Source organism: Triticum aestivum, chromosome 5D (genome assembly GCF_018294505.1).
Source record: "Triticum aestivum cultivar Chinese Spring chromosome 5D, IWGSC CS RefSeq v2.1, whole genome shotgun sequence".
Taxonomy (NCBI): domain Eukaryota; kingdom Viridiplantae; phylum Streptophyta; class Magnoliopsida; order Poales; family Poaceae; genus Triticum; species Triticum aestivum.
In genome coordinates, this window is record NC_057808.1 from 8,352,814 (window position 1) to 8,377,294 (window position 24,481).

Here is a 24,481-nt window from a genome sequence, read left to right on the forward strand (position 1 = left end):
GATCTCCGCCGATACGGGGCACTGTGGCCGCGCCGTGCCCTGGATAGGAGCCGGCCTCTCTGGAGGCCGCCTGCTAGGAGTTGACCCGTCTTGGTGCCGTCTTCTGGTGGCCGGCCGCTTGAGCCAGCCGGCCACTAGAAGGTGGCGCTTTATTCTGGACGTTCGAGGGGCGCAGCCAGCCCAATGTCTTGAAAGGCTCAGGGACTCGGGTTAGGCTACCCGTGGCCCATTAATCCGACAAGGCTGGTAGTGTTGTCGTCCATGGCCGCCAGTAGCTGCCGGGTCTGGACTGATGGCTTGGATGGGGCCGTCGCGCACGCCTGCTAGATCGAACCCCGCCGGGGATTTCGTGTGAGCTCGCCGGAGTAAGTCACACCCGTGGTGGTGGATGTTGTCGATCTGAATCAGGAAGCAGCGGAGAAATTTTTTGGCCAGGAATAGAGGCTCTGATTACCAGTTGTAACGCCCCGATCTAGATTACAGGCGACCAGAGTAGGCTGGAGGGGGATTTGGAGAATGGGATGAGGGAAACTTGGAGAAGGGGATGAGCAAGGGGAAAGGTTAGGTGAGATTTCAGAATTCAGTTCTTACAACTCTGAACCCACACACACCTCGCGAGGCTTTAGTACACGCCCCAGCCTCGGCCAGCTGGCTACTCACACACGCAGACCCACACTTGGGCCCTACTTATCAGTCACACGGTGGTGTTGACACTGCCGGTGTGACACAGCCTCCATCAACTAGGTCAGGAGTCCCCTGACTGATTTCTACCTCATCTGGCTTGGTGAAACCATTGCAGTACAAGAACAAGAGAGCCGCATGGTTAATTTGATTGAGGAAAACTCACATAATTGACTGCGATAGCCATGAGGGCAAAAGCACCCCCAAGCAGAAACTTAACGTGTGCCACTAGACGCCATTGTCATCGACTATCATGCCTGCGCCGTGAATAAGCAAACCGCCAAAGAGCGGCACCGATATCATGTGACCCAAGCCACCATAGTTGGGCATCACCACACAACCAAGGCAACTCCGGTTTTTGCAAAGCCACTGTTGTTGTTATTGCCACACAAGTCGCCCACCATTGGTCTCCTGCTCCTGGGCCCTTGGGTCTCCCTCGAAGCCTTGAGCGGAAGACCGAAGGTGGCGAATGTCACCCACCGAGCATTTCTATACCACACCAACGGTTGTGGCCAACGCCACCTTCGTCACTGTCGGAGGAGGTCAATAAAGCAAGTTCAAATGCACAACGAAAAAAAAAGTTCAAATACAAATTTCGAAACTAGGAATGGAGAAGCAAAGAATGGCAGGAGTGTCACCCCATGGTCTCATCCACCGTAGGGCACGTGTCCACCTCCTATAGGATCTCCCGCCTGCGGGCCCACCCACTCCCTTCCCGCCATTTTTTCTTCCCCCACCCACTCCAGAACCTTCCTTCCTTCATCGGCTTGCTCCGCCACCCACCACCACCGCCAGTGACGAGGACGCGGTCGCTGCCTCGCTGCTACGAATTCCTCCTCGGCAAAGGTGACCGCCACGGCGCCCTAATCGGTCGACGGTTGATCTACCTAGCCCTCCCCTCTCCCTCCGCCGGCCGTCTGAACGCTCGATTCGCTTGATGTGTGCAGACCGCGCCCGGTGGCCGCCGGAGGCCAGGCTCATGGAAGCCGCCCACGACGGCGACGTCCTCGAGATCAAGAGTAAGGGCCGCACTGACCCCCCCCCCCCCCCCCCCCCTCTCCTCTCTCCGGCGTCCATCTGCTCGCTAGATCTGGCGGCGGCCTTAGGGTTTTGTTTGCTACCGTGTGCGCCTCGCCTCCGATCGGTAGATACTGGGGCTTAATATTAATTCGTTCCTCGGGTTCCTTGGGGATTAGGGTTTCGCTTGTGATTTAGGTTGGAATTAATGCGATGCTGGGCCTTAATTGGTTCCTCGGGTTCAATTCGGAGATGTCTTTTTTTTTGCGGGGTAATTCGGAGAAGTCAATTTTGCTTGTGATTTACGTTGGATGTGATGCTTGAGATTCTCTCGTTGCAGCCAACTTGGGGATTTCTGAACCCCTTTCTTAAGGATCAGTGCCGATTTCTTCTTGATTTGAGCCGGACTTGTGCAATCTTGACATGACTGACTATGATTCATGTTCCTAACTAACAGTGCTCCTCTTTTTGCTGTGTGGAATGAAGAGATTGCAAAGGAGCTGGACGTGCACGGGCATGGGATCCCCGCGACAGTGGCCAACACGACCTTCCACGGCGTAAACGCGCTGCACGCCGCCTGTGGCCTCGGCAGGCTGCCGGTCTACCAGTATCTCATCGAGGAGGTCAATATGGTGGAGATCGACAAGCCTGATGCCCGGGGTAATTCGTTCGCCCGTTTCCGGTCTTAATGTATATACAGTTTTTATTTATGGCTCGATCATCAACTTCACCTTGATCATAATGCTAGGCTATACACCTGTGGAGCATGCCCTCACCGAAGGCCACCTCCCTGCCGTCAGGTACCTTCTTGATCGTGGAGCTGATCTGCATCAGCGCCATAAAGATGGAACCATGTCTACTCTTCTTCATTCAGCTGCAGCTCTTGGTATCAAGTGGATCTTAATTTGGTTTTAAATTTCCTTTACTGTATGCTCATAGTCTTGACTACTCCCCTGCTCCCTTGTTTTGTGCTGGACGTTTTTCTCTATGAGAATTGTTTTCTGCTCGGCCTTGTTTTGCCAAGAGCTCAGCTAACCTATAAGCAATTTTCCTGTTGCCATAAATTAAAACAAACCTCATCTTATTTGCTTCTAACGCCCGTCAGCGTCTGAACAGGGGTCAATCATTGTAAGTTTAAAGATAGTCGTCACATTAATTTGAATTCCCTGCTCGATGATATGTAAAATATCCATGTGTCATGTATTGCTACAAATCTTGTTAGGCATTATATTTATACAAGTTTTACAGTAGTTGGCATTTTTTGGAGCCGTTCGTTTGTCTCGATCTAACGGCGCATACATACGTAGTGCTCGAAAGTACGCGGATGAAAGTACTCGAAAGTACTATTAGTCTAGGGGCATTTTAGTCCTAGGAAATATATGACAAGGTGGGGCCCTCTCGTCCAATGCAAAACCGCCGCCCCTCTCCTCCAATGCAAAACCGCCGCCCCTCTCGTCCAATGCAAAGCCGCCGCCGTGCTCCTTCCCCTCTTCCATCACCATTGCAACCGCGGCCATCTCCTAGCCTTCTCCTCCTTCTCGCGGCCGCAACTTTGCTCTTCTCATCTTCCACATCCACCCCCCTCTTCCATCCACGCAAGATCCTCGATGGAGCAGCAGATCGAGCACATCGGCGGCGGCGAGAACGCCGACTTCGTGGAGATCGCCGGCGGCGACCAGGTCAAGATGGCCAGGTTGACGGAGATCCGTTCTTGGTTTCACAACATATTGCAGATGAACTGGACGGCAATGGCCACTTTGAAGCAAATGACGAGGAGGGAGAGGGCAAAGCTTTCCCCCCCACCCGCACAACCGATGCACAAGGTCGAGATCCTCCTCTGGGCGATGGAGCAGGCCGATTCGTCTAGCCCGTGGACCAGGCGTAGGTGGTGGGCGTTCAGATCCAGGGTAGAGCATCCACTGGATCAGGAACCCACGGTGCACGAGGTGCCGTTGCAGATTGTGGAGCCTCCAACCGAGTCGGAGATGACTCCGAAGCGCAAGAGGAGGAGGACAGTGGTCGCGACATCGCTTCCCCGCCGTTCTCCACGCTTCCCTCGCCGCTCTCCTCGTCTGAACGGCGGCCGTAGCTATGTTTAGGGTAAGATTGCTGAATTTCATTCATCATTACTTGCCACTTGCTTAATTTGATTCTCTGCAATATGTTCTTGCTACCTGTGTACTTGAATCCGTAGCCTCTGGATGGCAGCTTAGTTTGATCGACGAGGCTGTAATGAGTCTAGGCATATAGCATTGCTATGTTTACTTGCTACGTTTTGATGTGCTGGAGTTGTATCCATGATAGGAAATTTTGTCTGTCACCTCAAGAGTTGTGTTCAAATTACGTGATGCAATCTGTGTAAATTGAACTTGCAATATTTTGGCTGCAAGCAGTGCCTCCAGAAAAGTTCAGTACACAGTTTAGAGTGATAGACTCTGGGTTGACACTGAAATATTTCAATACTGCAAGTTTAGTAGATAGTTGTAGGCATTGAAATATTTCAGTACTGACAGGTTCACACTGAAATATTTGAGTAGTGCAATTGCAGTACACACGGGTACACACTGAAAAATTTCAGTAGTGCAATGCAATTTGAGTACACACGGGTAGACACTGAATATTTCAGTACTGCAGTTTCAGTACACGCACGCAACCCCAGAAATATTTCGGTGTAGCAGTTTCAGTACACGCGCGTAGCCACTGAAATATTTTGGTGGTGCTGTTTCAGTACAAGCACGTAGCCTCTGAAATATTTCGGTGGTGCACTTTCAGTACATGCACGTACCCACTGAAATATTTCAGTGGTTCACTTTCAGTACACGCACGTACGAAATGAAATATTTCAGTGGTGCTATTTCAGTACACGCATGTAGCAACTGAAATATTTCAGTGGTGCTGTTTCAGTACACACACACGTAGCCACTGAAATATTTCAGTAATGCACTTTCAGTACAGAGATGTAGACACTGAAATATTTCAGTAGTGCCATGTCGGTGATCTTGCATCCAAATATTTAGGGCTTCCTAATGATTCAGCAAAAAAATAGACATAAGCAGTGAAATAATTTTTGTAGGGATGTTGGCTTACTCATGTTTTAGAGTGGTTGGGCTTTTTTAGAACCGTTCGTTGATGTCGATCTAACGGCAGACAAATACGAAGTACTGGGTAGTACTCCGATGCCATATCAATGTTGCTGATATGAATATGCATGTTTTCACCAAGTGTTTGCAGCATGCCTGATCAGTGAAGCAACACTGATGCGGCATGTCTGATCATTGCAGCAGCTAAATTCAAGCAAATCATACATCTAAGGAACCATAATGGCAAATTTAAGGGACAGAAATATAGATAGCAATATATATTACTACCATAGATAGCAGCATCCACACAGCACACTTGCTGATGCAGACACCTCGAAGTTCAGACCACTAGCATATTAGATATGTTTAGACCACACATGACAGTACTACACTTAGATAAAGTTCATAATACATTAGCACTAAAAGTTTCCACCAACAGAATACCACATAAAGTTCACCAAAAGAACTGAGGCTTCCTCCATCATACGACAACCAGGGTCTAGGGCAACTACATGTTAGGGTTTTTCAGGACCTTGTGGAGGGCAGAATGCTGAGCACTGATCTTGTGGTCATGACTGCTGATGGATGTAGCCCGACAATGCTCCATCAGATGCTCCTGCAACCCAGACCTGGGCTTGGGCTTGCTGCAGTAGGGGCACCTGTACTTGTCCTTCCTCCAGTTGTAGTACATGGCAGATCCTTAGGCCCTGATCTTCTGCACCTCCTTCTCTTCAAAGGACTCGACGTTCCCCTCGTCCACATCATCGCCAGATTCATACTGCACACATTAATGACTGACATTAATACATTATGCATTCAAAAAACTATAAACACGTAATACTAACTCAATGCACAAATAACATTTCAACTAGGCCTTACCTCGTACGGCTCATCTTCATCAGAGTCATATGGGTAGAACCCAGTCTTTTCCCACTTCCTCTTGTTGCCCACAAGATCCTCCTCCTCCTGCTATATTGTCAAACAAGCACATCAATTACAATGAATTGAATTGCAGTTAACAGAATGTCATTACAAACAAAATTGTGAATGTGAACCACATTGGTATGTTGCAAGTGACCAAATGCTTTCCTTATAAATAAAGAATCTAAGCAATCAATCAAAAGACAAATGATTTCCTTCATAAATGCTAATGAAAATGCAAGCTGGATTCTTGACATTCCCTGAATTTACCCAACACTTTTCTTTTGAGGGAATTCCCCCCCCACACTACTTAATGGAAACATATAGTATATTTTGTTGCTAGGATCCTGCCTTGGAATGTTTACTTCACACTTTACATATAGTATATACTAATTACAGAAGCCAACTACAAATTTCAATATGCACAGATTACTGTTTTTGGGATAATGCAGCAAAGCTCCTACACATATTAACATAATGCAGTAGTTAATTAGGTACAACTTCAACTATAAATGCATACATCTCCAACAAACATCTAAAATTTCATTACTTACCAAAACAACAACAAATTATACTATAGATGAATCTTGTATCATCTAAATCAATTCATTGGCACATCAAAATTAATGCATTCCAAATCAAATATGTTTCCATCCAGTATCATTGAACCACAGATCAAATCAAATAATCATAAATGTCAGCAGCATTGAACTACAGATCTAATAATCATATGACATCTATCTGACCTTAAATTCCCCCTTAAATAAGGTATTCAACCTCATACTAATTAAAATCTAACAAGCAAAAATTCAACTACTAATCTAATAAGCATCTGAAAAAACCCCAAGATGCTTTTATCTCTGAAGCAACGGCATTGCAGAGGATGTTCAATGCTGTCAATATGTCTGAAGCAACAACAAAATTCCACAACTAACCCAAACTAAATAAGCATAGACTGCCCCTTCCCCTCGACCACGCTTCCCCTCTCCTTCAGAAGCCCCAATCCAGCACAAAAAATCCAGCCCTTGAGAAGCTCTTTTGGATTAACATGACAACACCCAGTACATGAGCACATCCTTCACTATATTTACAACCAAACTAATGCACCATCTAATCACCTCAGGTAGACAATTTCCAAATCACAAGGCCATGCACAAATCTAACCAAACAAAGTTCTGGCCACAAACACTACAATCTAAAAACTACCAACTAAAAGTGATAAGCAGATACCTTCTGCTCCGCCTCCTCCTCGCCGGAGCCGGCCTCCACCTTCTCCACCTTCTCCACCTCGTGCGCCTCGCCACAGCCCGCCCCCACCTTCTGCGCCTCGACAGAGCCCGCCTCCACCTTCTGCGCCTCGCCGGAGATCGCCAGAGCGGGCGCATCTGGCTGGACCGCGCTGCTGCGGCCCGGCCCCGCCTTCTCCAGATCTCCAGCGGAGGGAGCACCGCGCTGGACGCCGGCACGCCCCCTCACAAAGGTGCCCGCAGCGACCTGCCGCGCCTGCTCCACCAGATCTGCGCCCCAATCGGGGCGCTCGCCTCCTGCGTCCGCCATGGCGATGGAGAGGATGCGGTGAGGGAGACGAGGAGGTTGGAGAGGAGAGGGTTTTGGGGAGTGGGGAGTGGAGAGAGGGAGACGATGCGGCGGGGGGAAATGGTGGGCGATGCGGCCGGAGGTGGTTGCCGTCCACATTTATATGATGGGACAGTTTTGGCAACTACCCGTGACACGTGCTGCCCCACGCGCGGGCGGCTTCACGCGTGCACGAAAGGCCGCCGTATACAAACAAATACGTATACGGCCGGGCATACGATCCTATATGACGACCAACACGCCCGAAACCAAGGAAGCGTGCACCCGCCGTCCCTCGTGCGCCCTTAAGGCCAGCCCATGTGAGGGGCGGGAAGCCCCTTTCGTTTTTCCTTTTTATTTTTTCTGTTTTCTATTTTTCCTTTTGAAAGTAATTCAGGATTTCTACAAAGTTGCAAATTGCGAAAAAATGTTCGCATTCCAAAGTTCTTCATGGCTTGAAAAAATGTTCAGGACATGATAAATCTCACAGATTCAAAAAATGTTCGTGATTTCAGAAAGTGTTCATATGTTAAAAAAATGTTCATGAATTTTTAGTAAATGTTCAAAATATTTTGAAAAATGTATGAATTTTTCAAAAATGTTCATGAATTCGTAAAAGATATTAGGAAATTTTAAAAATGTTCACAATTTCAAAAATATATTTCTGAATTTGGAAAATTTTCCTGATTTCAAGAACAGTTCATCGTTTAAAAAATTGTTCCTGAATTCAAAATATGTTTATGTTTTTCTTAAGAAAGCGTGAATTTTAAAATTTTCGCAATTTCTTAATAATACGAATATTTTTTGAAGTTGATGAAAAATATAATTCAAAAGTGTTCACCCATTTTTAAAAAAAGTTCAAATCTAAAAAATCAAAAATTAAAAAAATGTTCTCGAATTTCAGAAAATGTATGTAAATTCTTCGGAAGCTTCAGCAAACATATATAACAGTTACCATGTAACACAGTGGAATAATCATAGCTAGTAGAGCATTAGTTACCAGTTAATAATAGTTGCAATCCATCACAAGCAATAGTACCTAGATATGAGTAGATATAGGTACGGTAATACACGACAAGTACTCGCAAACAAGAGCTAACATAATAAGTTCATTTCACATTGATACATGGCCCACCCCAGTTCTAAATGAGGTGGATGGTGATCATCATCCTCAAGTCATGGCGACGGGTGTTCGCAACACTGAGTAGGATGGCCTGTCCTACCCGAAGATTCTTGGCACGAAGGAACTTCTTCCACCCTGCCCTGCTCAAGACAGTGCGACCGTCCGTGTCCACTGCATAGGCACAGCTGGTGATGGAGCCCGTTCTGGTAAGGCGTAGTCCAGCAGCCATGCCTTCTTCGTCCGGGTCGATGCCACAGCTATCAAGTAACCTCTTAGGTAATTTCTGAAAACAGTTGACATGATATATGATCATGTCACGTGCAATTATCAACAAAGCATACACTTCAAGACACATATATCATTGGATTCAACACTGAGCATATATATCATCACATCACTACACTATACGCCAAGCATCAAATTACTACAGTAATTAGGCATATCATTAGATTACTGCGTACACTAAGCATATCATCGCATATTACTACACTACATGCATGTCATAAAATTCTTCACTAAATGAATTCTAAACTAGGCCTCTCATCACAGTACTACAACATGCATATCATATGAACTACTACACTAACTAAGCATGCATATCATGTAATTACCACACTAAGTAACATACCATGATATGCCGTTTAACATTCGTCCTTGTGAGGCGGGTCACGAATGGCTTCCCTAGGTAGTCTTCACGTAGCGGAAGCATGTCCCAGAGGTTGCCGATTTCCTCGTCGCCCAGTCTGAGTCCTTGGGCATACAGGTATTCAACAAGTGGGTTCTCATCATCATCTGAATCGTCATCATCTGAATCAGCACCATCTTCCTCCTCATGAACTTCATCCTCACTATCCGGAATCAAATTTAGATAGATAACAGAAATCCTGGGCCTATCTCTTCTGAAGGAGAAGCTGATCAATTCACCCCCACTAAGACGCATGCGGGCGATGAAACGATCCCAATCATCTCCTCCTATCTGGGTTATCTTTCGCCCCTTCTCGACCTGCATAGTGTATGGGCCCCCAAGAGCGTCGAAGGTCACGGTGTCTCCGATGAGCTCATTGAATGCCAATCTCACATTGCATGGTACGATCTGTGTAAGATAAAAACAAATAACAGACACAATACATTAGTGGAAATAGCAAAAAAAAAGAATGTACTGTCAGAAGGTTCATATAAATTGTTACCGCTGCAACAACAAAAGAAGGCTGGAAGTAGATGCCGAACAGCGTGGCAGTAGAAAGGCTGGTCCGGCACCGTGAGTTGCAGCGTCCACATGGTGCTTCCTCCATTCTACACAGAACATGTTGAACTCTAAGTTGAATTGTACATAGTACAATACAAAGATCATACATATAATAAATCATAGTGATAACCTATACTGGCAATGGCCAATCAATCTATTTACTATCATCTACGTAATAAAGCAATGCCAATGACAATGGCAATGCCCGTCTCATCTAAACCTGGGAATAGTTCGGCATCCAAACTAAAACCAGTCCAATCCACGGCACACATCAAAACCAAACCAATCCAGATATTTTCATTTAGAATCTAGACCAAACCGAACTATACATGCTCGTCATCCAACCCAGTCCAAACCGTTTTCAACTTTTGGATTGAATCCAAAGGTTCAAACCATAGAAACCAAATCAAGATCCAATCCAAAAACTAAGTTTCAGTCCAAACCAATCGGCTCAGATCCGCCTCCGTAGGGAGACGCGGTTGGGGAAGGGAAGAAGAGGGGAGATCTCACGTACTTGCCGGAGTTGGCGGCGGCCGCGCACCGGCAGCGAAGAGAGGGGTCGTCGGGAGATGGCGGCGGCGGCGGCGCTGGTCGAGAAGGGGAGAAAGAAAGATGTGGAGTGGTCGAGACGGGGAGAAAGAAAAATGTGGTACATGTGGTGGCGCGGTTGTGTGGATGACAAGGGGACCCACTTGTGAGACCGATAGCAATTGATGGCAAACCGCAGGAGGTGCACGACCGCAGAGGTGCACGACCGCGTGCACTTGTGAGACCGATAGTACTCTGTTTTTTGCTCTCTTTTTTCATGTCAGAAGTGTTTTAAGCATTTTATCGTTGCAGGCCCGTGGGTGGTTACAGAATGGAACACGAACAGCACGAGCCCCACGACCCCCACGATCACGATAACGACGAGCGCCTCCCTCACGCGACGAACCGCCTCCCCCAGAACTCAAAAAGGCACCTTCTCCTCCATTCCTCCCTCATTATGCGAACCACGTCCATCTACTCCACAAACTGCAACCACCGTCTCTGTCTCAAAACCGCCGTCGCTGGAGAAGGGCAATGGCGGAGGAGCCGTCTACCAAGCGTCACTGTGGCGAGACGTCCGACCAGAGCATCAAGGAAGAGCAGAGCATCAAGGAAGACGACGTTCAGGTCCCCGGTGAGAAGCGCGACTACACCACCAAACTTGACAAGGTGGAACTCCACGGCAAAGAGACGCTGGAGGTCGTCTGCACCAGCAATCCAGACACTGCCGACGAAATGCTCACCAGGCTCTTCATGAAAGCCGTCGGCAGGTATCCTAGATTCGTCGGCGTTGATGTGGAGTATACCAGGGATGACGAACCTCCGCAGTACGCAGCAGTTCTGCAGTTATGCGTGGATGAACTCTGCCTGGTCTACCACATCGCTGCGGCCACAAAATGGTGAGCCATCCTACTCATATACCCTAGTTTCTCAACTACATCTACTAGTGTAGATTGTGAAGTGCACGCACTAGTGTGGTTTCTCAAGTACATGCACTGGCATAGATTTTTACCCTGATGCACTGGATTAGTATCTTAAAATCTTGCACCAGATTAATCACCAAACTTGATATACTAGTGTAGTTTCTGATCTTGATGCATTAGTGTTGTGTCTACCGCCTGTGGATGCATTAGTGTTATTTTCTGAAGTTGATGCACTGGACTAGATGTATTAGTGTTGTTGTGTTCTACTAGTGTAGTTTCTGATATTGATGCATTAGTGTCGTGTCTACCGGTGTGGATGCACTGGACTAGATGTATTAAAAGTTGTTTCTGAAGTTGATGTAGTGAAGTAGTTTGCTGTAGTGTTATTTTCAACTGTATGATCCAAAAAGAGAAATAACATCATGTACTTCATGCATTCATCTTCAAAATGTCTCTCCCCTTGAAGGCCCAAGCGCCTCAAGAGCTTCCTCCAGGAGAAGAAGTTGTTCACCTTTGCCGGTTTCAGCATTCATAATGACAAAGAGATGCTGAAGATGTCTGGTTTGGAGATCAATCCCGAAAAGTACATCGACATTCAGAAAAACTATAGAGTTCCATATGCCGGCAGAAAGAAGCAGTACGACTCCTTGGCTGATGTTGCAGCCAGCGTCATCCACCCATTTTACCAAAACATGAAGAAGAAGATCAACAGGACCGAAGACCATAAACTGTGGGGGATCAGCCCGCTGCCAGACTACCTCATCGAGTACGCAGCGAAGGATGCGTACGCCACCTACAAGGCTTGGAAGATAATAGACAACATCACTTCAGGTGTGGAAATTTCAGAAGCACAGGAGGCTGACCCCTACTACCACTGCCACTACGCGGCATGAAGAGAGATCAAAGTCTGCCTTCAAGTTGCTAGCGCAGTGTCCTTTTATGATATCTATGTTTCTTTGTTGTTCGATGTGTCTGAACTTATGTCCTATGGTGTGTCTGAACTTATGATGTGCGGTGGTTGATCTGCCGTTTATCTTAAGAGTTTGCTGGTACTCTGGTTTAGTGTTCCAAGTTGTTAATACTTTTTTGGTGATGCATGATAAGCCTTGTACAATGCTTGATGCGTACGGTGGTGCTTAGAAAAATAAACAGGGTTTTTCTGAAGCACTGGTGCCTATTTCTACAGGAGAGACGCCTAGTTATGCGTCTACCCTGTACAAATAAGCACCTGTGCTTAAGAAAAGCCTGGTTTATGACTATGGTAGTTATAGCTTGGCATGATTATGTTTAGTGTATAACTCAGCATGATTATAGCTTCACAAAATTAAACCATGCAAATGATTGCCGATTCCACCTATTGCCAAATCAAGCTTTGTACTGATGATGCATTAGATATTGCTATAAGTAGAGGATGCTCATGATTGCCAAAAGTACCTATTTCCACTTTCTGATAAGAACTAAACGTGTATGAAATGATGCTAAAAGTAGAGCATGAGCATGAGCATTTATCAATTGATGATCAATTGATGCAACCTATTTGTGTTTGAATGGGCTCAATAAAGCTGGTGCTGGTTTATGCTCTCTGCGTGACCGTGATGGAAACGAAGACACTTGGTTGGCTATGGTCTTGCTGTCAAATTTAAGTTTCAGTTCTTTAAGACTCTTTGTTTTTGCTGCTTCCTCGGGATTGACTAGCTTTCTCGGGCGTCCACGTGCTCTCTTCCTTTTTGGGGAGTTGGGTGCACCACTATTGGGGGAGTTGGGTGCACCGGTATCCTTCTGGGAGTTGGATGTGTCGGGTTCGTTGGAACCATCAGGATTGTTTACTAATTGCACGTCGTCTTCTGAACCATCAGGTAGAACTGCTTGCTGGGCATCGTACACCTCCTTCTGTATAAGAGAGAGTGCTGCGTTAGTTCTAATCATGAGACTTATGAAATAAATGATATATTCTTGATGTAGCACTAACCGTTATGGGGAACTTATATGATTCGAGACGAAGCGCGTTGCAATTTGAATGCAGTAAGGCTGTACATATTTTCCACCTGAAAATATCTATCCTTGCCTATATTTGATAACCGACACTTATGTCAGCATAGCTTTCAAGCTAAACAAAGTACAAATGTTAATTAGGCATTCAATTACCTGGTTGAAAATATCGGTCATTTCATCCCCGTTCCATGACAACATGTACTGCAGTGTCCAAACCGCACAGGAAGTCCTGCGATGTTTAGTTAAAGATCAGTAATCTTATTCGTGTAGGCAAATAATAATTTATGAGGCCATGCCTACCCATCGGTCTGTTGTGGTATGTTCTCATAGCGTTTTTTGGTCCATTCGGCAAAATTGATGTTCTTAGCTGGTGATATCAACCCATTCTTGACAGCTTCGTCGATGCAGAACTGAATCGAGTCCACCTAGGGTACGACGAGTTATACATAGGGTTACGGTACTTTGGGAGCTCATGTGCCATGCGGATCAAAAGAGGCAGCAAGAGAACACTTACAAGAGAATCTTCCTTGGTCTTGTCGCAATGATAATTCATGGAGTTCAGAGTCTGAATTTCTTTTTTGTCAAAATTAAACATCATTAGCATCCAATGGTTTTGGTGTACATTCAGTGGGACATGCACCTGCAGTAAAATTTGGGTTGGGTTGAGAACTGAAATTTGTCGTGTACAGTGTGTACATAAACTATGAAACTGAGGAAAACATGTACCTTTCGGCGCCCTACAAATTTTTCTGCTACACGAGCTAACCATGAGGCTGCACGTCCAACAGGAACCACCCCTTCATTTGTAACAGCTTTTCGGTTTCTTCAGGGGATATGATTGAGGTAGTATCATTCTCAATTTGGCTAATGCGAGCATATGCCATAATAACCTGCCAAATTTTCAATCATACAATAATAAGAAAGTTGTTGCAGTAATGATGTAGACTAGAGTATAATGGGCTTACATCACCATAAATGTATTCTCGTCCAAATTTCGCTTCAGTTTTTCTGCTGTGAGGGTAATGTCTCCGATTCTAGCTATTTCAACAGGGTCGTATGTTCCGCGGATGTAAACGGCTGTCTCTATGTCCTCATCCGTGAACTTGTAATCATTACCAAAGACAGGCTTCATCGGAGTTAATTCTGGATTCTCATTGTTTTCCGTCACATGTCTTGCACTTGGTGTAGTCGAAGTCCCTGCCGTGAATTGGATAGCCCTAGGAGTTCCTGTCAGTGATGAATTGCACACATTGACTTGATCCTACAAAGAACAAAGGTAGTTCATCATTAGTTTGTTACTTTTAGATATTAACGTGTTGGGCCATAAAGATCACCTGCACGCCTCCTTTCTGTGACACTGATTGTCGGTTGCTTCTAAATTCGTATTTTAATTCCTGTAACAATGCAAACAATAATGAACATGAAGGAACATATTCATACAAAATACAAAATGCACAGTATGACATACATGTAGTTCCCTCCTTAAGTCTTTAATTTCGTCCTCGGCCTTCGACAACCTAGGATTAGTGCCAGTTTTAGTCTTCATGTCGATCAAGTCTTCAGCTAGCGTCTGGTATTTGACATCAAATCTGTGCTCAATTTCCATTAACTTCCTGCCTACCTTCTTTTCATGATCAGCTAAGCGTGCATTCATGGCTTCAACTACCATGTCAATCTGTGTAAACCAAATAAAACCCCGTTGATAACAATAGCTAAATGAATGAGGTTCCATGACACCTATTTGTGATATTGCAAAAACAAATAGTCTTTGGAGTACATACTTGCTGGCTACTAAATTGCTGTCCTTGTGATGGTGCTCGATACGAATCATGTTGATGCACATGTTCATCATTTTTTCTTGGAAAATTATTAGAATTCTCAGACGGTCGTTGAGGAGCACAAATTTCCATGACAGCCTTTTTTATAAAATATAATGAACCATTAGTACCAAATAAAAAATGGATATAGAAAGTTCAATTGTAGATAGGTACCAGCCCGTTATGAAGACCTCCTTTGTCGTAAGCATCGCTTCTTAAAGTAGCCGTCGTTTCGTCCCATCGTGCGATCAATGGTGGGGGTCTAGAAGCATACATCAATCGGCCACTACGCACGTGCTCCCAGTACCAATACTACACAATAAATTAGTTCATCACCATACAGATATGCAACAGAACAATAATTAAAGGACATTAAGTAGTGATCTAGCACTAACCTGGAGCAGAATTAGATTTCCTTGTAGATTTACGTGATCTCGAGTTCTAAACTTGTGAACGGACTTGAAGAAGTGATTAAGTGTGAAACATCCCCAGTTAAATTTCCGAAGGTTTTGAAGATCTGTAACAAGGTTGAGATATTTCGAGTCCACATACTGTTGTGCTGTTGGTGCTAGTACAGTACCAATTGCGTACAGAATGAACCGTCTCAGGAAATCGCCGTCTGGGGCTTTGGAAGCTCGGATCGCCGTTTCAAGGTCAGAAATCAAAATTTGCCCATTGTTTGCATAGGCGGTAAACAATTCTGTGTCGGTTTGCATTTCCAGATGTGGCTCTATATCCTCCCCTTCTATCGGAATGCCAAATATACACTGCACGTCCTCTTTTGTTATAGGAATTGGCGTTTTTCCGATGGTAATGGATTGGGTGTCCATATCTATGCTCTTGGCTAGTCTAACCAACATTATGCGCCGTAGAGTCACTTCATGCATCTGGGTTAGACCGCCAAGACTGGTTTCTGATATGATGTACTTTTTGTGGTCTGGTGACAACAGTTTCATGGTTTTTCCGAACCTTGTCTGTGAGCATACTAACTTCATATGACCATGCTTTTCGCCGAGTTCCTGTTACATGCCATTAAATTATACTGAGTACACATGAATTATGTGTACGAAACGATTGTACACAAACAGTCAATTACTTACCGCATCGGTAATTTCGGAGATGGGCTTTTCTCCATTATGAAGGTTCGTATCTGAAACTGACATTGCTGGCTCCTATGCAATGATAAAATCCGGCTCAATTAATCTGAACAAAATTGGAAAATGTATAACAAAATTAGCAGCGAATTAATTTTAACAAAATTAACTGGGTCATTTAACATATCATCCACTTATGGGTTTAAGCAGAGAACCTATTTGGGTGCAAAACCTATGAGGGTTCAACTACTAAAGGAGCGGCCGACAACGATTATAAAGAGTTACGATCAGGTAATACCTTCTCTCGGAGACGGTGCCGCCGAGTACATGGCGGCGGTTAGTGCGTCGCAAACTATAAGTGCCGGTATAGCGCGGTCGACGGCGCAAAGGAAAAACGGCGCGTTCACGCAAGGAGGAGGCGGCGAGAAGAACACTGACATCCAACCCCTCAGATCACATTGGCGGTGGGCGGCGAGTGGTGGCCGCCGACTCCTGTATTCCGTGGGCGACCGGCGTCTCCGATCTGATCTTGCAGCGGTCGTGGGAGGTGCGGACGGCCCGGGTGGTTACAATGCGGAGCTGTAATCGCAGTATTTAGGGAGGGGTGGGCCGCATGAGTTATGTGAGATTTGGATAAATGATATAAAAAAAATTAAGAAAATCTTGTCAACTCGTTTAGGGGTTTAGGGGTTTAGGGTTATTAGGGTTTAGGGGTTTAGGGTTTAGGGTTTAGTGGGGGGGTTAGGGTTATCAGGGTTCAGGGTTTAGGGTTTAGTGGGGGGGTAGGGTTATCAGGGTTTAGGGTTTAGTGTTGACATGCAAGCCCGGAAATGCATGTGTCAGAGATCGTACTTGCGTGTACATGTACTAATGATCCCAAATTTTCTTAATGGCATCCCATGACCACATAGCGAATGCATGCATAATGGTTTCCATGTGTGGCAAAATTTTGAATGTTGTTACGGTTTAGTGGGGGGGGGTTAGGGTTATCAGGGTTTAGGGTTTAAGGGTTTTAGGGTCGACGGAACTATGTTTGTCTTAAAGTGGACGTAGCACACACACCGGACATTGGTGGAGCGTTCGTCTACAATGGATTCCCTCCGGTAGCATCGATCCGGTCCGTTGACTGGCTCGGCCGACAAACTTCGTCCCACATAGAGCATGCATCCATCCACTGGACCGGATCGATGTTGGGTTGTTTCATACAGGTGAGGAACCCAGCTAGTGCTTTCGGGGTGTTGACATGCTAGGCCGGAAATGCGCGTGTCAGAGATCGTACTTGCGTGTATAATCCCAAACTTTCTTCATGGCATCCCATGACCCCATAGAGAATGCATGCATAATGGTTTCCATGTGGGGCAAAATTTTGAATGTTTTTACGGTTTAGTGGGGGGGGGGTTAGGGTTATCAGTGTTTACGATTTTAGGGTTGACGGAACTATGTTTGTCTTACAGTGGACCTATCACACACACCGGACATAGGTCGAGCGTTGGTCTACAATGGAATCCCTCCGGTAGCATCGATCTGGCCCGTCGACTGGCTCGACCGACATACTTCGTGCCACATAGAGCATGCATCCATCCACTGAACCGGATCGATGTTGGGTTGGTTTACATGTACATGTACAGGGACCGGAAATGCGCGTGTCAGAGATCGTACTTGCGTGTACATGTACTAATGATCCCAAACTTTCATCATGGCATCCCATGACCCCATAGAGAATTCATGCATAATGGTTTCCATGTGGGGCAAAATTTTGAATGTTTTTACGGTTTTGTGTGTCTGTGTGGTGGGGGGGTGGTTAGGGTTCAGGGTACATGCCACATTGTTCACATTGTCCAATTAACACTTTGTATAGATTTTTTGGGTAAAAAATGAACGAAATGATGCAACTAATCTGAACGTAACGTTTGGCATGTATCAAACCAAGTAGCCACTATTCCTCAAAAAAAACCAGTTAGCCACTAATTGCGCCAAACATATCACGTAATAAATGGGTTGACAATTATTTCTTGAAATTCGTGGAAGGAATTTATTGCTCTTCCTTTTTTAGAGAACAATAAGTTACAAATTTTATTTTGGAAACAAGAAATCAGTTTTCAATTTTATTTGTCCTTTCCAATAGATTTCAAATGAGCTTTTCCTTGGTCTGGTCATACAAGGCATTAAGCACACATGACATTGCTTATACAGAAGCTGACTGAAATAATTTGTTAACAACTACTAACGACTGATGATCAACAAGTAAACAAATCCCACAACAATTATTGAAAAATAAAATCCCGCGGCCATCTGATTTGCGTGCTTCTTCAGATCGATCAACTGCCTTAAGTTCTTGTTGATCTTCTTCAATTCCACCTTGAGTTCCGCATCCGCCACCATCGGAGGAACATTGGCATAGCCCTTATTATCCACCGCCGATGGCAGATCTACCTCTAGGGTTGCCCCGTGCCTCAAATCAATGAAGCCATCCGTTTGAAGCCTCTCAACGTATTCATCCAGCCACTCAAAATGCTTGCATGTTTTCAGGTTCTGAAAAAGGGAAGGGAAACCCTAAATACCAATTCCGAGGAAATATAAATAAATCTGGGGTCAGAATTCATAGCAAAAAGACACAACAGAACATAGATTTAACCTTCCCCGCTTCTGGTTTGCTCTCGCATTTCACAAATTCCCGCCCATGGTTTCCATTCTTCTCCGATATGGTTGTCAAACGCTTCAGTGGCGCGATGCGTGGGCAGTCGGGGCATCTGGTCATCGGTAGTGAACCATACCGCGGCCATGATGACGGAGAGGCCGAACTGGACATGGACATCTCTCGTCTCTCACCGTCCGGCGGCGATGGCAGGCTTCGTCGCCGGAGAAGAATAACAATTTGGTGGGGCAAGGGAAAGGGAGGCAATGGTGGGCCGCGGGTTGGCACGGGCACGGCGATGGCTCGGGCTTGTGTGATATGTGGTTGGACCCGCGGTCAGTGCACATGTTTTGGAAGCCCCCAAAAGATCGTGCTCCTTAAAAAAATTGCATCAAAGCGCATTACTTCAAAATAACTAATTATCCCTACAATCACGGATATATACCTTCCCATTCTACCGCATATCAACCCTATCCTAACCACCCCCATCTACCTTGTTTCTCCTCACATAGCCATCGCCGGGATCGCGCCATCGCTTCTGAAGCGACCACGCCGACGCCGGATTAAAAAGGTCTCCTCCACGGCTCCTCCCATCTTCGATTGCAGTGCTGATTATTTTTTCCATTGATTCGACCAAGAAGTCATTTCCGAAGAGATTAGAAAATACAGCCTTTGCCATAGTTGAGTAGTTCTGGTGTAATTGGAGTACAGGATGTCATGCAAGAGCTTTTTGATTGATAGTTTGTAGTAGTTGTTCGTACGAACTGGTTATGAATATATTTTCTCGGTGGTATTGTTAGGAATTAGTTGGATGAGGTTGTGGATACAGTTTTCATACTATGGGTATATGTGTTGTTGTAGGGACCATGGTCTCAGAGGCGCATAACAACCATGCGGAGTACGACAAGTCTTTGCATGAAGCGCGCCGGGAGATCGACTTGAAGGTGCAAAAGGATCGCGCTGAGGTAGATAAGAAACTCAAAAAAGAACGTTCATACGTGGACAGGATGATAAAGGAGGAGCGTGAGGAGTTTTCCCGTAAGATGGCGAAGATGCGTCTTGAGATTGAAGAAAAGTATAAGCGGGACTGTGAGGACATGGAAAAAAAGTTTTTCCTTGGCTACAAGGAAATGCATCAAACGTTGCAGAAGGACCGGAAGCTTGTGGACAGTATTATACAGACAGAGCGAGTCAGGATGGATGCCTATGTGTTGCAGGCACGTTCGGATATGGACAGCAAGCTGCTACAGGAGCGGTCGGACATGGATTATAAGGCCATGCTGGAGAAGGTCCGTTTGGAAGGACATATGTTAGAAGCCCGTGCGATCTCACGGCCACCCCGACAACATGTCTTCAATTTTTCTCCCCCTGTAAGTATTTCGCACCGATTGTATATATTAAGGACCTTAGTATTCTATGATACAAACATCTTCAATTTGTGGCAACCTTATGTCGGCGATTGTATGTAGGCTAAGCATCATGAGACGGCACAGTCGCCATCCACTCGAGAAAGTGCGATAGAGTCACCCGTTCAATGCCACATCACTCCACCCCAACAACATATCTTCAATTCTCCCCTTGTAAGTACCTCCCAACGATGCCATACCCAAGATATGGTATGACCTTTTAAAATTTGTGTGTAAACCCACTGTCGACGTTTCATACGCAGGATAAGAAACGTGGGATGGCAGAGTCCCCAGTCACACCACATGAAGGATACATTCCACATAACAAGGTGAGAAGGTTTGAGATGGCACAATCCCCAGTCACTCGACATGAAGGATACATTCCACAAAAGCAGGTAACAACACCGCAATTTTGCTATGCACATAAAAAATTATGTTTGCCCCTTTACTCATTTAATGTATTAACTCTGATGTGAGATACTAGGTGCTGGTCATGGAATTTATTGTTAGTAGGGATGATGAGATGTCACATGTCCCGAGAGCATACTTTGATGAACACCCGGCAGAAGTCAGAATTTTTGAACCCCTCAAAGTGACCTACGATCTCATTATGAGTGAAATGAGAGATACTTTTGGTTGCAAACTGGGAGCAGAACTGTACTACTTCTTACCCGGGTCTGCGTGGAAGCTGCCAGAAGGAATGTTCTTGATTGCAGGACCAGATGATGTAGAAAAAATGCTTTCTGATCTGAATGGCAGCAAGAAATGTCACCTGTACATTGTGTACAATAGAACTACGGGTCCTTATCCCGAGCATGACTTTGATCCAGAGGTTCAAATTTTACATGTTACATGCATCTAGTTTATGGCTACGTCATTTTTAAGTTCTTCCTAATACAATTCCTATGGTTTTCTACAGGAAGTGAGAATCCAAGAAATGGAGGGTCTTGCTAGAGAGTTGGCGGAGAAAGATCAAGAACAACTTCAGTTGTATGGTTACATTGATGTTAAAGAGAAAAAGATTGAAGCACATGGGTCGTCGCCAAGCCCGACGCAATCTCCAACGTCGCAACGCAAGAGGTCACTGGATTTTGGCAGTGCAGAAGACCATATGGAGTAGGCTCAATTGTTTTTCAACCAGTTTAAGCTTCAAACCAGGATTATTTGTTGCAAACAAACATTTTTTTTCTGTTTCACACTATGTTCGCAATTATGGTACAATTTATTCATGAGACAGTTCTTTGAACAACAATGCATGTGTTTTATGATCAATCATACAGTTGTTTCTGAGTTGTTTGTGAGATGGCATTGCATCTAAAGAAGTTTCCATCTATAAAACTTGTAAAAAATCATTTATGTTGTCTTTGTTGAAACTGTTTTTTCGTGCCTTTCATCTACACGTGTAATCATTATTGCCTACAAAACCATACAACGTCGCAAAACAATTTCCAGTTTGCATGGATGCTTGTCATGTTGGTACAAGGGTTTCAAAAAAATTTTGGGTCCATTTCTAGCATGCCGAAACAATCCGTCTTCCCAGACGGAACACCAATTTTTTCCATCAAGTGCGCAAGCACACCCCCGTGGGCCGCGTGAAATCTGAGCTAACCCCAAAACTTGCTGGTTTTGACGTCAATTAAGATAGAAATATCAAGGGAAGAAGATAGAAATATCAAGGGAACAAGATAGAAATAGCAAGCAAAACACAGATAACCAACGTCGGCCACCCGCGCTTGCATGCATGCACGTCCGCCACCCGCGCATGCAAACCCACGTCGCCGCCCTTCCCATGCATGCAGGCCTCAGGCGCAGACAACGAGATGGCCCAACGGTCCATCCAGCGACCCAGCGGGTGAGGCTGGCGTGGGACGGCCCACCCGAATTAGGCCCAAGCGAGCTTCGCGCCGGGCACATCCCAGGGGTGCAGGGAGTTTAGTCCCACCTCGCCGAGCGAGGGGAGCTAGCACCGGTTTATATAGCGCGCTGAGCTTTCCCTCTCAAGTTCCTTTCTAAAGCAGGCAGAACATTGCCTAACCGTCTCCGTCCCTGCCCTGTGGGGCCTACTTGCTACCTGTTTTCACAATCTGACGGGCCTCTGCATCCTGGCCTAATAAATGATGGGGTTACTAGTCGTATGCAGGCCGTTGAATTGTGAAAGCGGGCAAGTAGGCGGGCTTTTTTTGCACCGGCCCGATTACTTTTGTACACTGGGGGTATACATGTATACATGTACAGGAAAATTGGGGTGATTTGGAGGTGGTGGAAAAATTCATCTTTTTTCAAAAACTGGCTTAAGTTAGACCAAAGGGTCCCTCCGGAATGCGGGCATTTTTTCGACCACTTCCAAATCACCTCAATTTTGGCACACATGATCTCTTGCACAAACAATGCTAGGTTTCCAAGGTTTTGTATTTTTTTGAATTTTTTTGAATTTATAATGCCCTCTAGACTGACTGCTGAAAACATCGGTCTATGCCTCAAGGGGGCATTGTAAAATAATTTTTTCCAAAAATTTCTTTCATAGACATGTTTGGCACATGTGTGTCACCATGTACAGGAAAATTGGGGTGATTTGGAGGTGGTGGAAAAATTCACCTTTTTTCAAAAACTGGCTTAAGTTAAGACCAAATGGTCCCTCCGGAATGCGGGCATTTTTTCGACCACCTCCAAATCACCTCAATTTTGGCACACATGATTTCTTGCACAAACAATGCTAGGTTTCCAAGGTTTTGTATTTTTTTGAATTTATAATGCCCTCTAGACTGACTGCTGAAAACATCGGTCTATGCCTCAAGGGGGCATTGTAAAATACTTTTTTCCAAAAAATTCTTTCATAGACATGTTTGGCACATGTGTGTCACCATGTACAGGAAAATTGGGGTGATTTGGAGGTGGTGGAAAAATTCACCTTTTTTCAAAAACTGGCTTAAGTTAGACCAAATGGTCCCTCCGGAATGCGGGCATTTTTTCGACCACCTCCAAATCACCTCAATTTTGGCACACATGATCTCTTGCACAAACAATGCTAGGTTTCCAAGGTTTTGTATTTTTTTGAATTTTTTTGAATTTATAATGCCCTCTAGACTGACTGCTGAAAACATCGGTCTATGCCTCAAGGGGGCATTGTAAAATAATTTTTTCCAAAAAAATTCTTTCATAGACATGTTTGGCACATGTGTGTCACCATGTACAGGAAAATTGGGGTGATTTGGAGGTGGTGGAAAAATTCATCTTTTTTCAAAAACTGGCTTAAGTTTAGACCAAATGGTCCCTCCGGAATGCGGGCATTTTTTCGACCACCTCCAAATCACCTCAATTTTGGCACACATGATCTCTTGCACAAACAATGCTAGGTTTCCAAGGTTTTGTATTTTTTTGAATTTATAATGCCCTCTAGACTGACTGCTGAAAACATCGGTCTATGCCTCAAGGGGGCATTATAAAATAATTTTTTCCAAAAAAAAATTTCATAGACATGTTTGGCACATGTGTGTCACCATGTACAAGAAAATTTGGGTGATTTGGAGGAGGTGGTGGGCAATGTCAGTTCGAAAACTCTAGAGATACTTCCTCAACCAATGATGCGACCCAGGGACCTTCATGCAAAAACTAGGCACCTGCATGCAAGAGTCGGGGACCTGCATGTGAATAGTGATTCATCAAGGCCTTGACAGCTGCTGGCACAGCGGCTGCCGCCCGATTTGCATGCAGCAAAGATGAACGTACATGGAGGTTTCTCAAATATTTCCAAGCACACCCTACTGGGCCCCGCTTATTTAAAAAATACTTCAGTCATTAATGATCTATAAATGAATAATATGCATGATGATTATGAATATGCGTGCAGAAATACATCACAAAAATTATTCTACTCGAAAATAACAAGTGCTCCATGCTAGCCCTTATTCCTGTTCGAAATACATCATCATTCTTAAAGTTGGACATCAAATGATACACACAGAAAATGAAAACGAAAGATGTCGAACTAATACAGTAACATGGCAGTACAACCGCACTTCACTAAATTACTGTCACGATGAAATAGAATGTAAAGACCACGTCACACAAAGCTGAATGGCACACGACTTTCTCTGGCTCATCGTCAGTTCATGATGTATGTAGACATCACAGTTCAGCCTCGAGATCCTACACAGAAGAATAGAATAAATCACATGGACATCAATTATGAGTAAAACACATGCAAAAAATAAATATGAACATATTTCGTACCTCTAGCAATTTAGCGCATTTACGTCGATTGTGACCAGGATTCTTGCAATAGCCACACATATTCTGTGATCTTGACTTCTTTGTCTTTGCCTGCAGCCTTTTCTTCGGTGCACCTCGGCCTGGCACATGCACGGGATCCAGAACCTTATCAACTTTCTCCGAGTGCGGCATCAACGGGCCAAACCTAATGCTGTTATGCTGAGCATTAGTTGA

The 24,481-nt window shown here is 45.0% G+C and overlaps 1 protein-coding gene across 1 annotated transcript in view; it reads left to right on the forward strand.

Annotated features, from left to right (window-relative positions):
* The first annotated feature begins 1,660 nt into the window (after positions 1 to 1,660).
* Positions 1,661 to 24,481, forward strand: part of LOC123124088 (ankyrin repeat domain-containing protein 65-like) — a 29,039-nt gene continuing 6,218 nt past the window's right edge. Inside the window, exons 1-3 of the mRNA XM_044544790.1 lie at positions 1,661 to 1,700; positions 2,185 to 2,358; positions 2,447 to 2,584. Coding sequence (XP_044400725.1) covers positions 1,661 to 1,700; positions 2,185 to 2,358; positions 2,447 to 2,584 — 352 coding nt within the window. The remainder of the gene's footprint in view (positions 1,701 to 2,184; positions 2,359 to 2,446; positions 2,585 to 24,481) is intronic.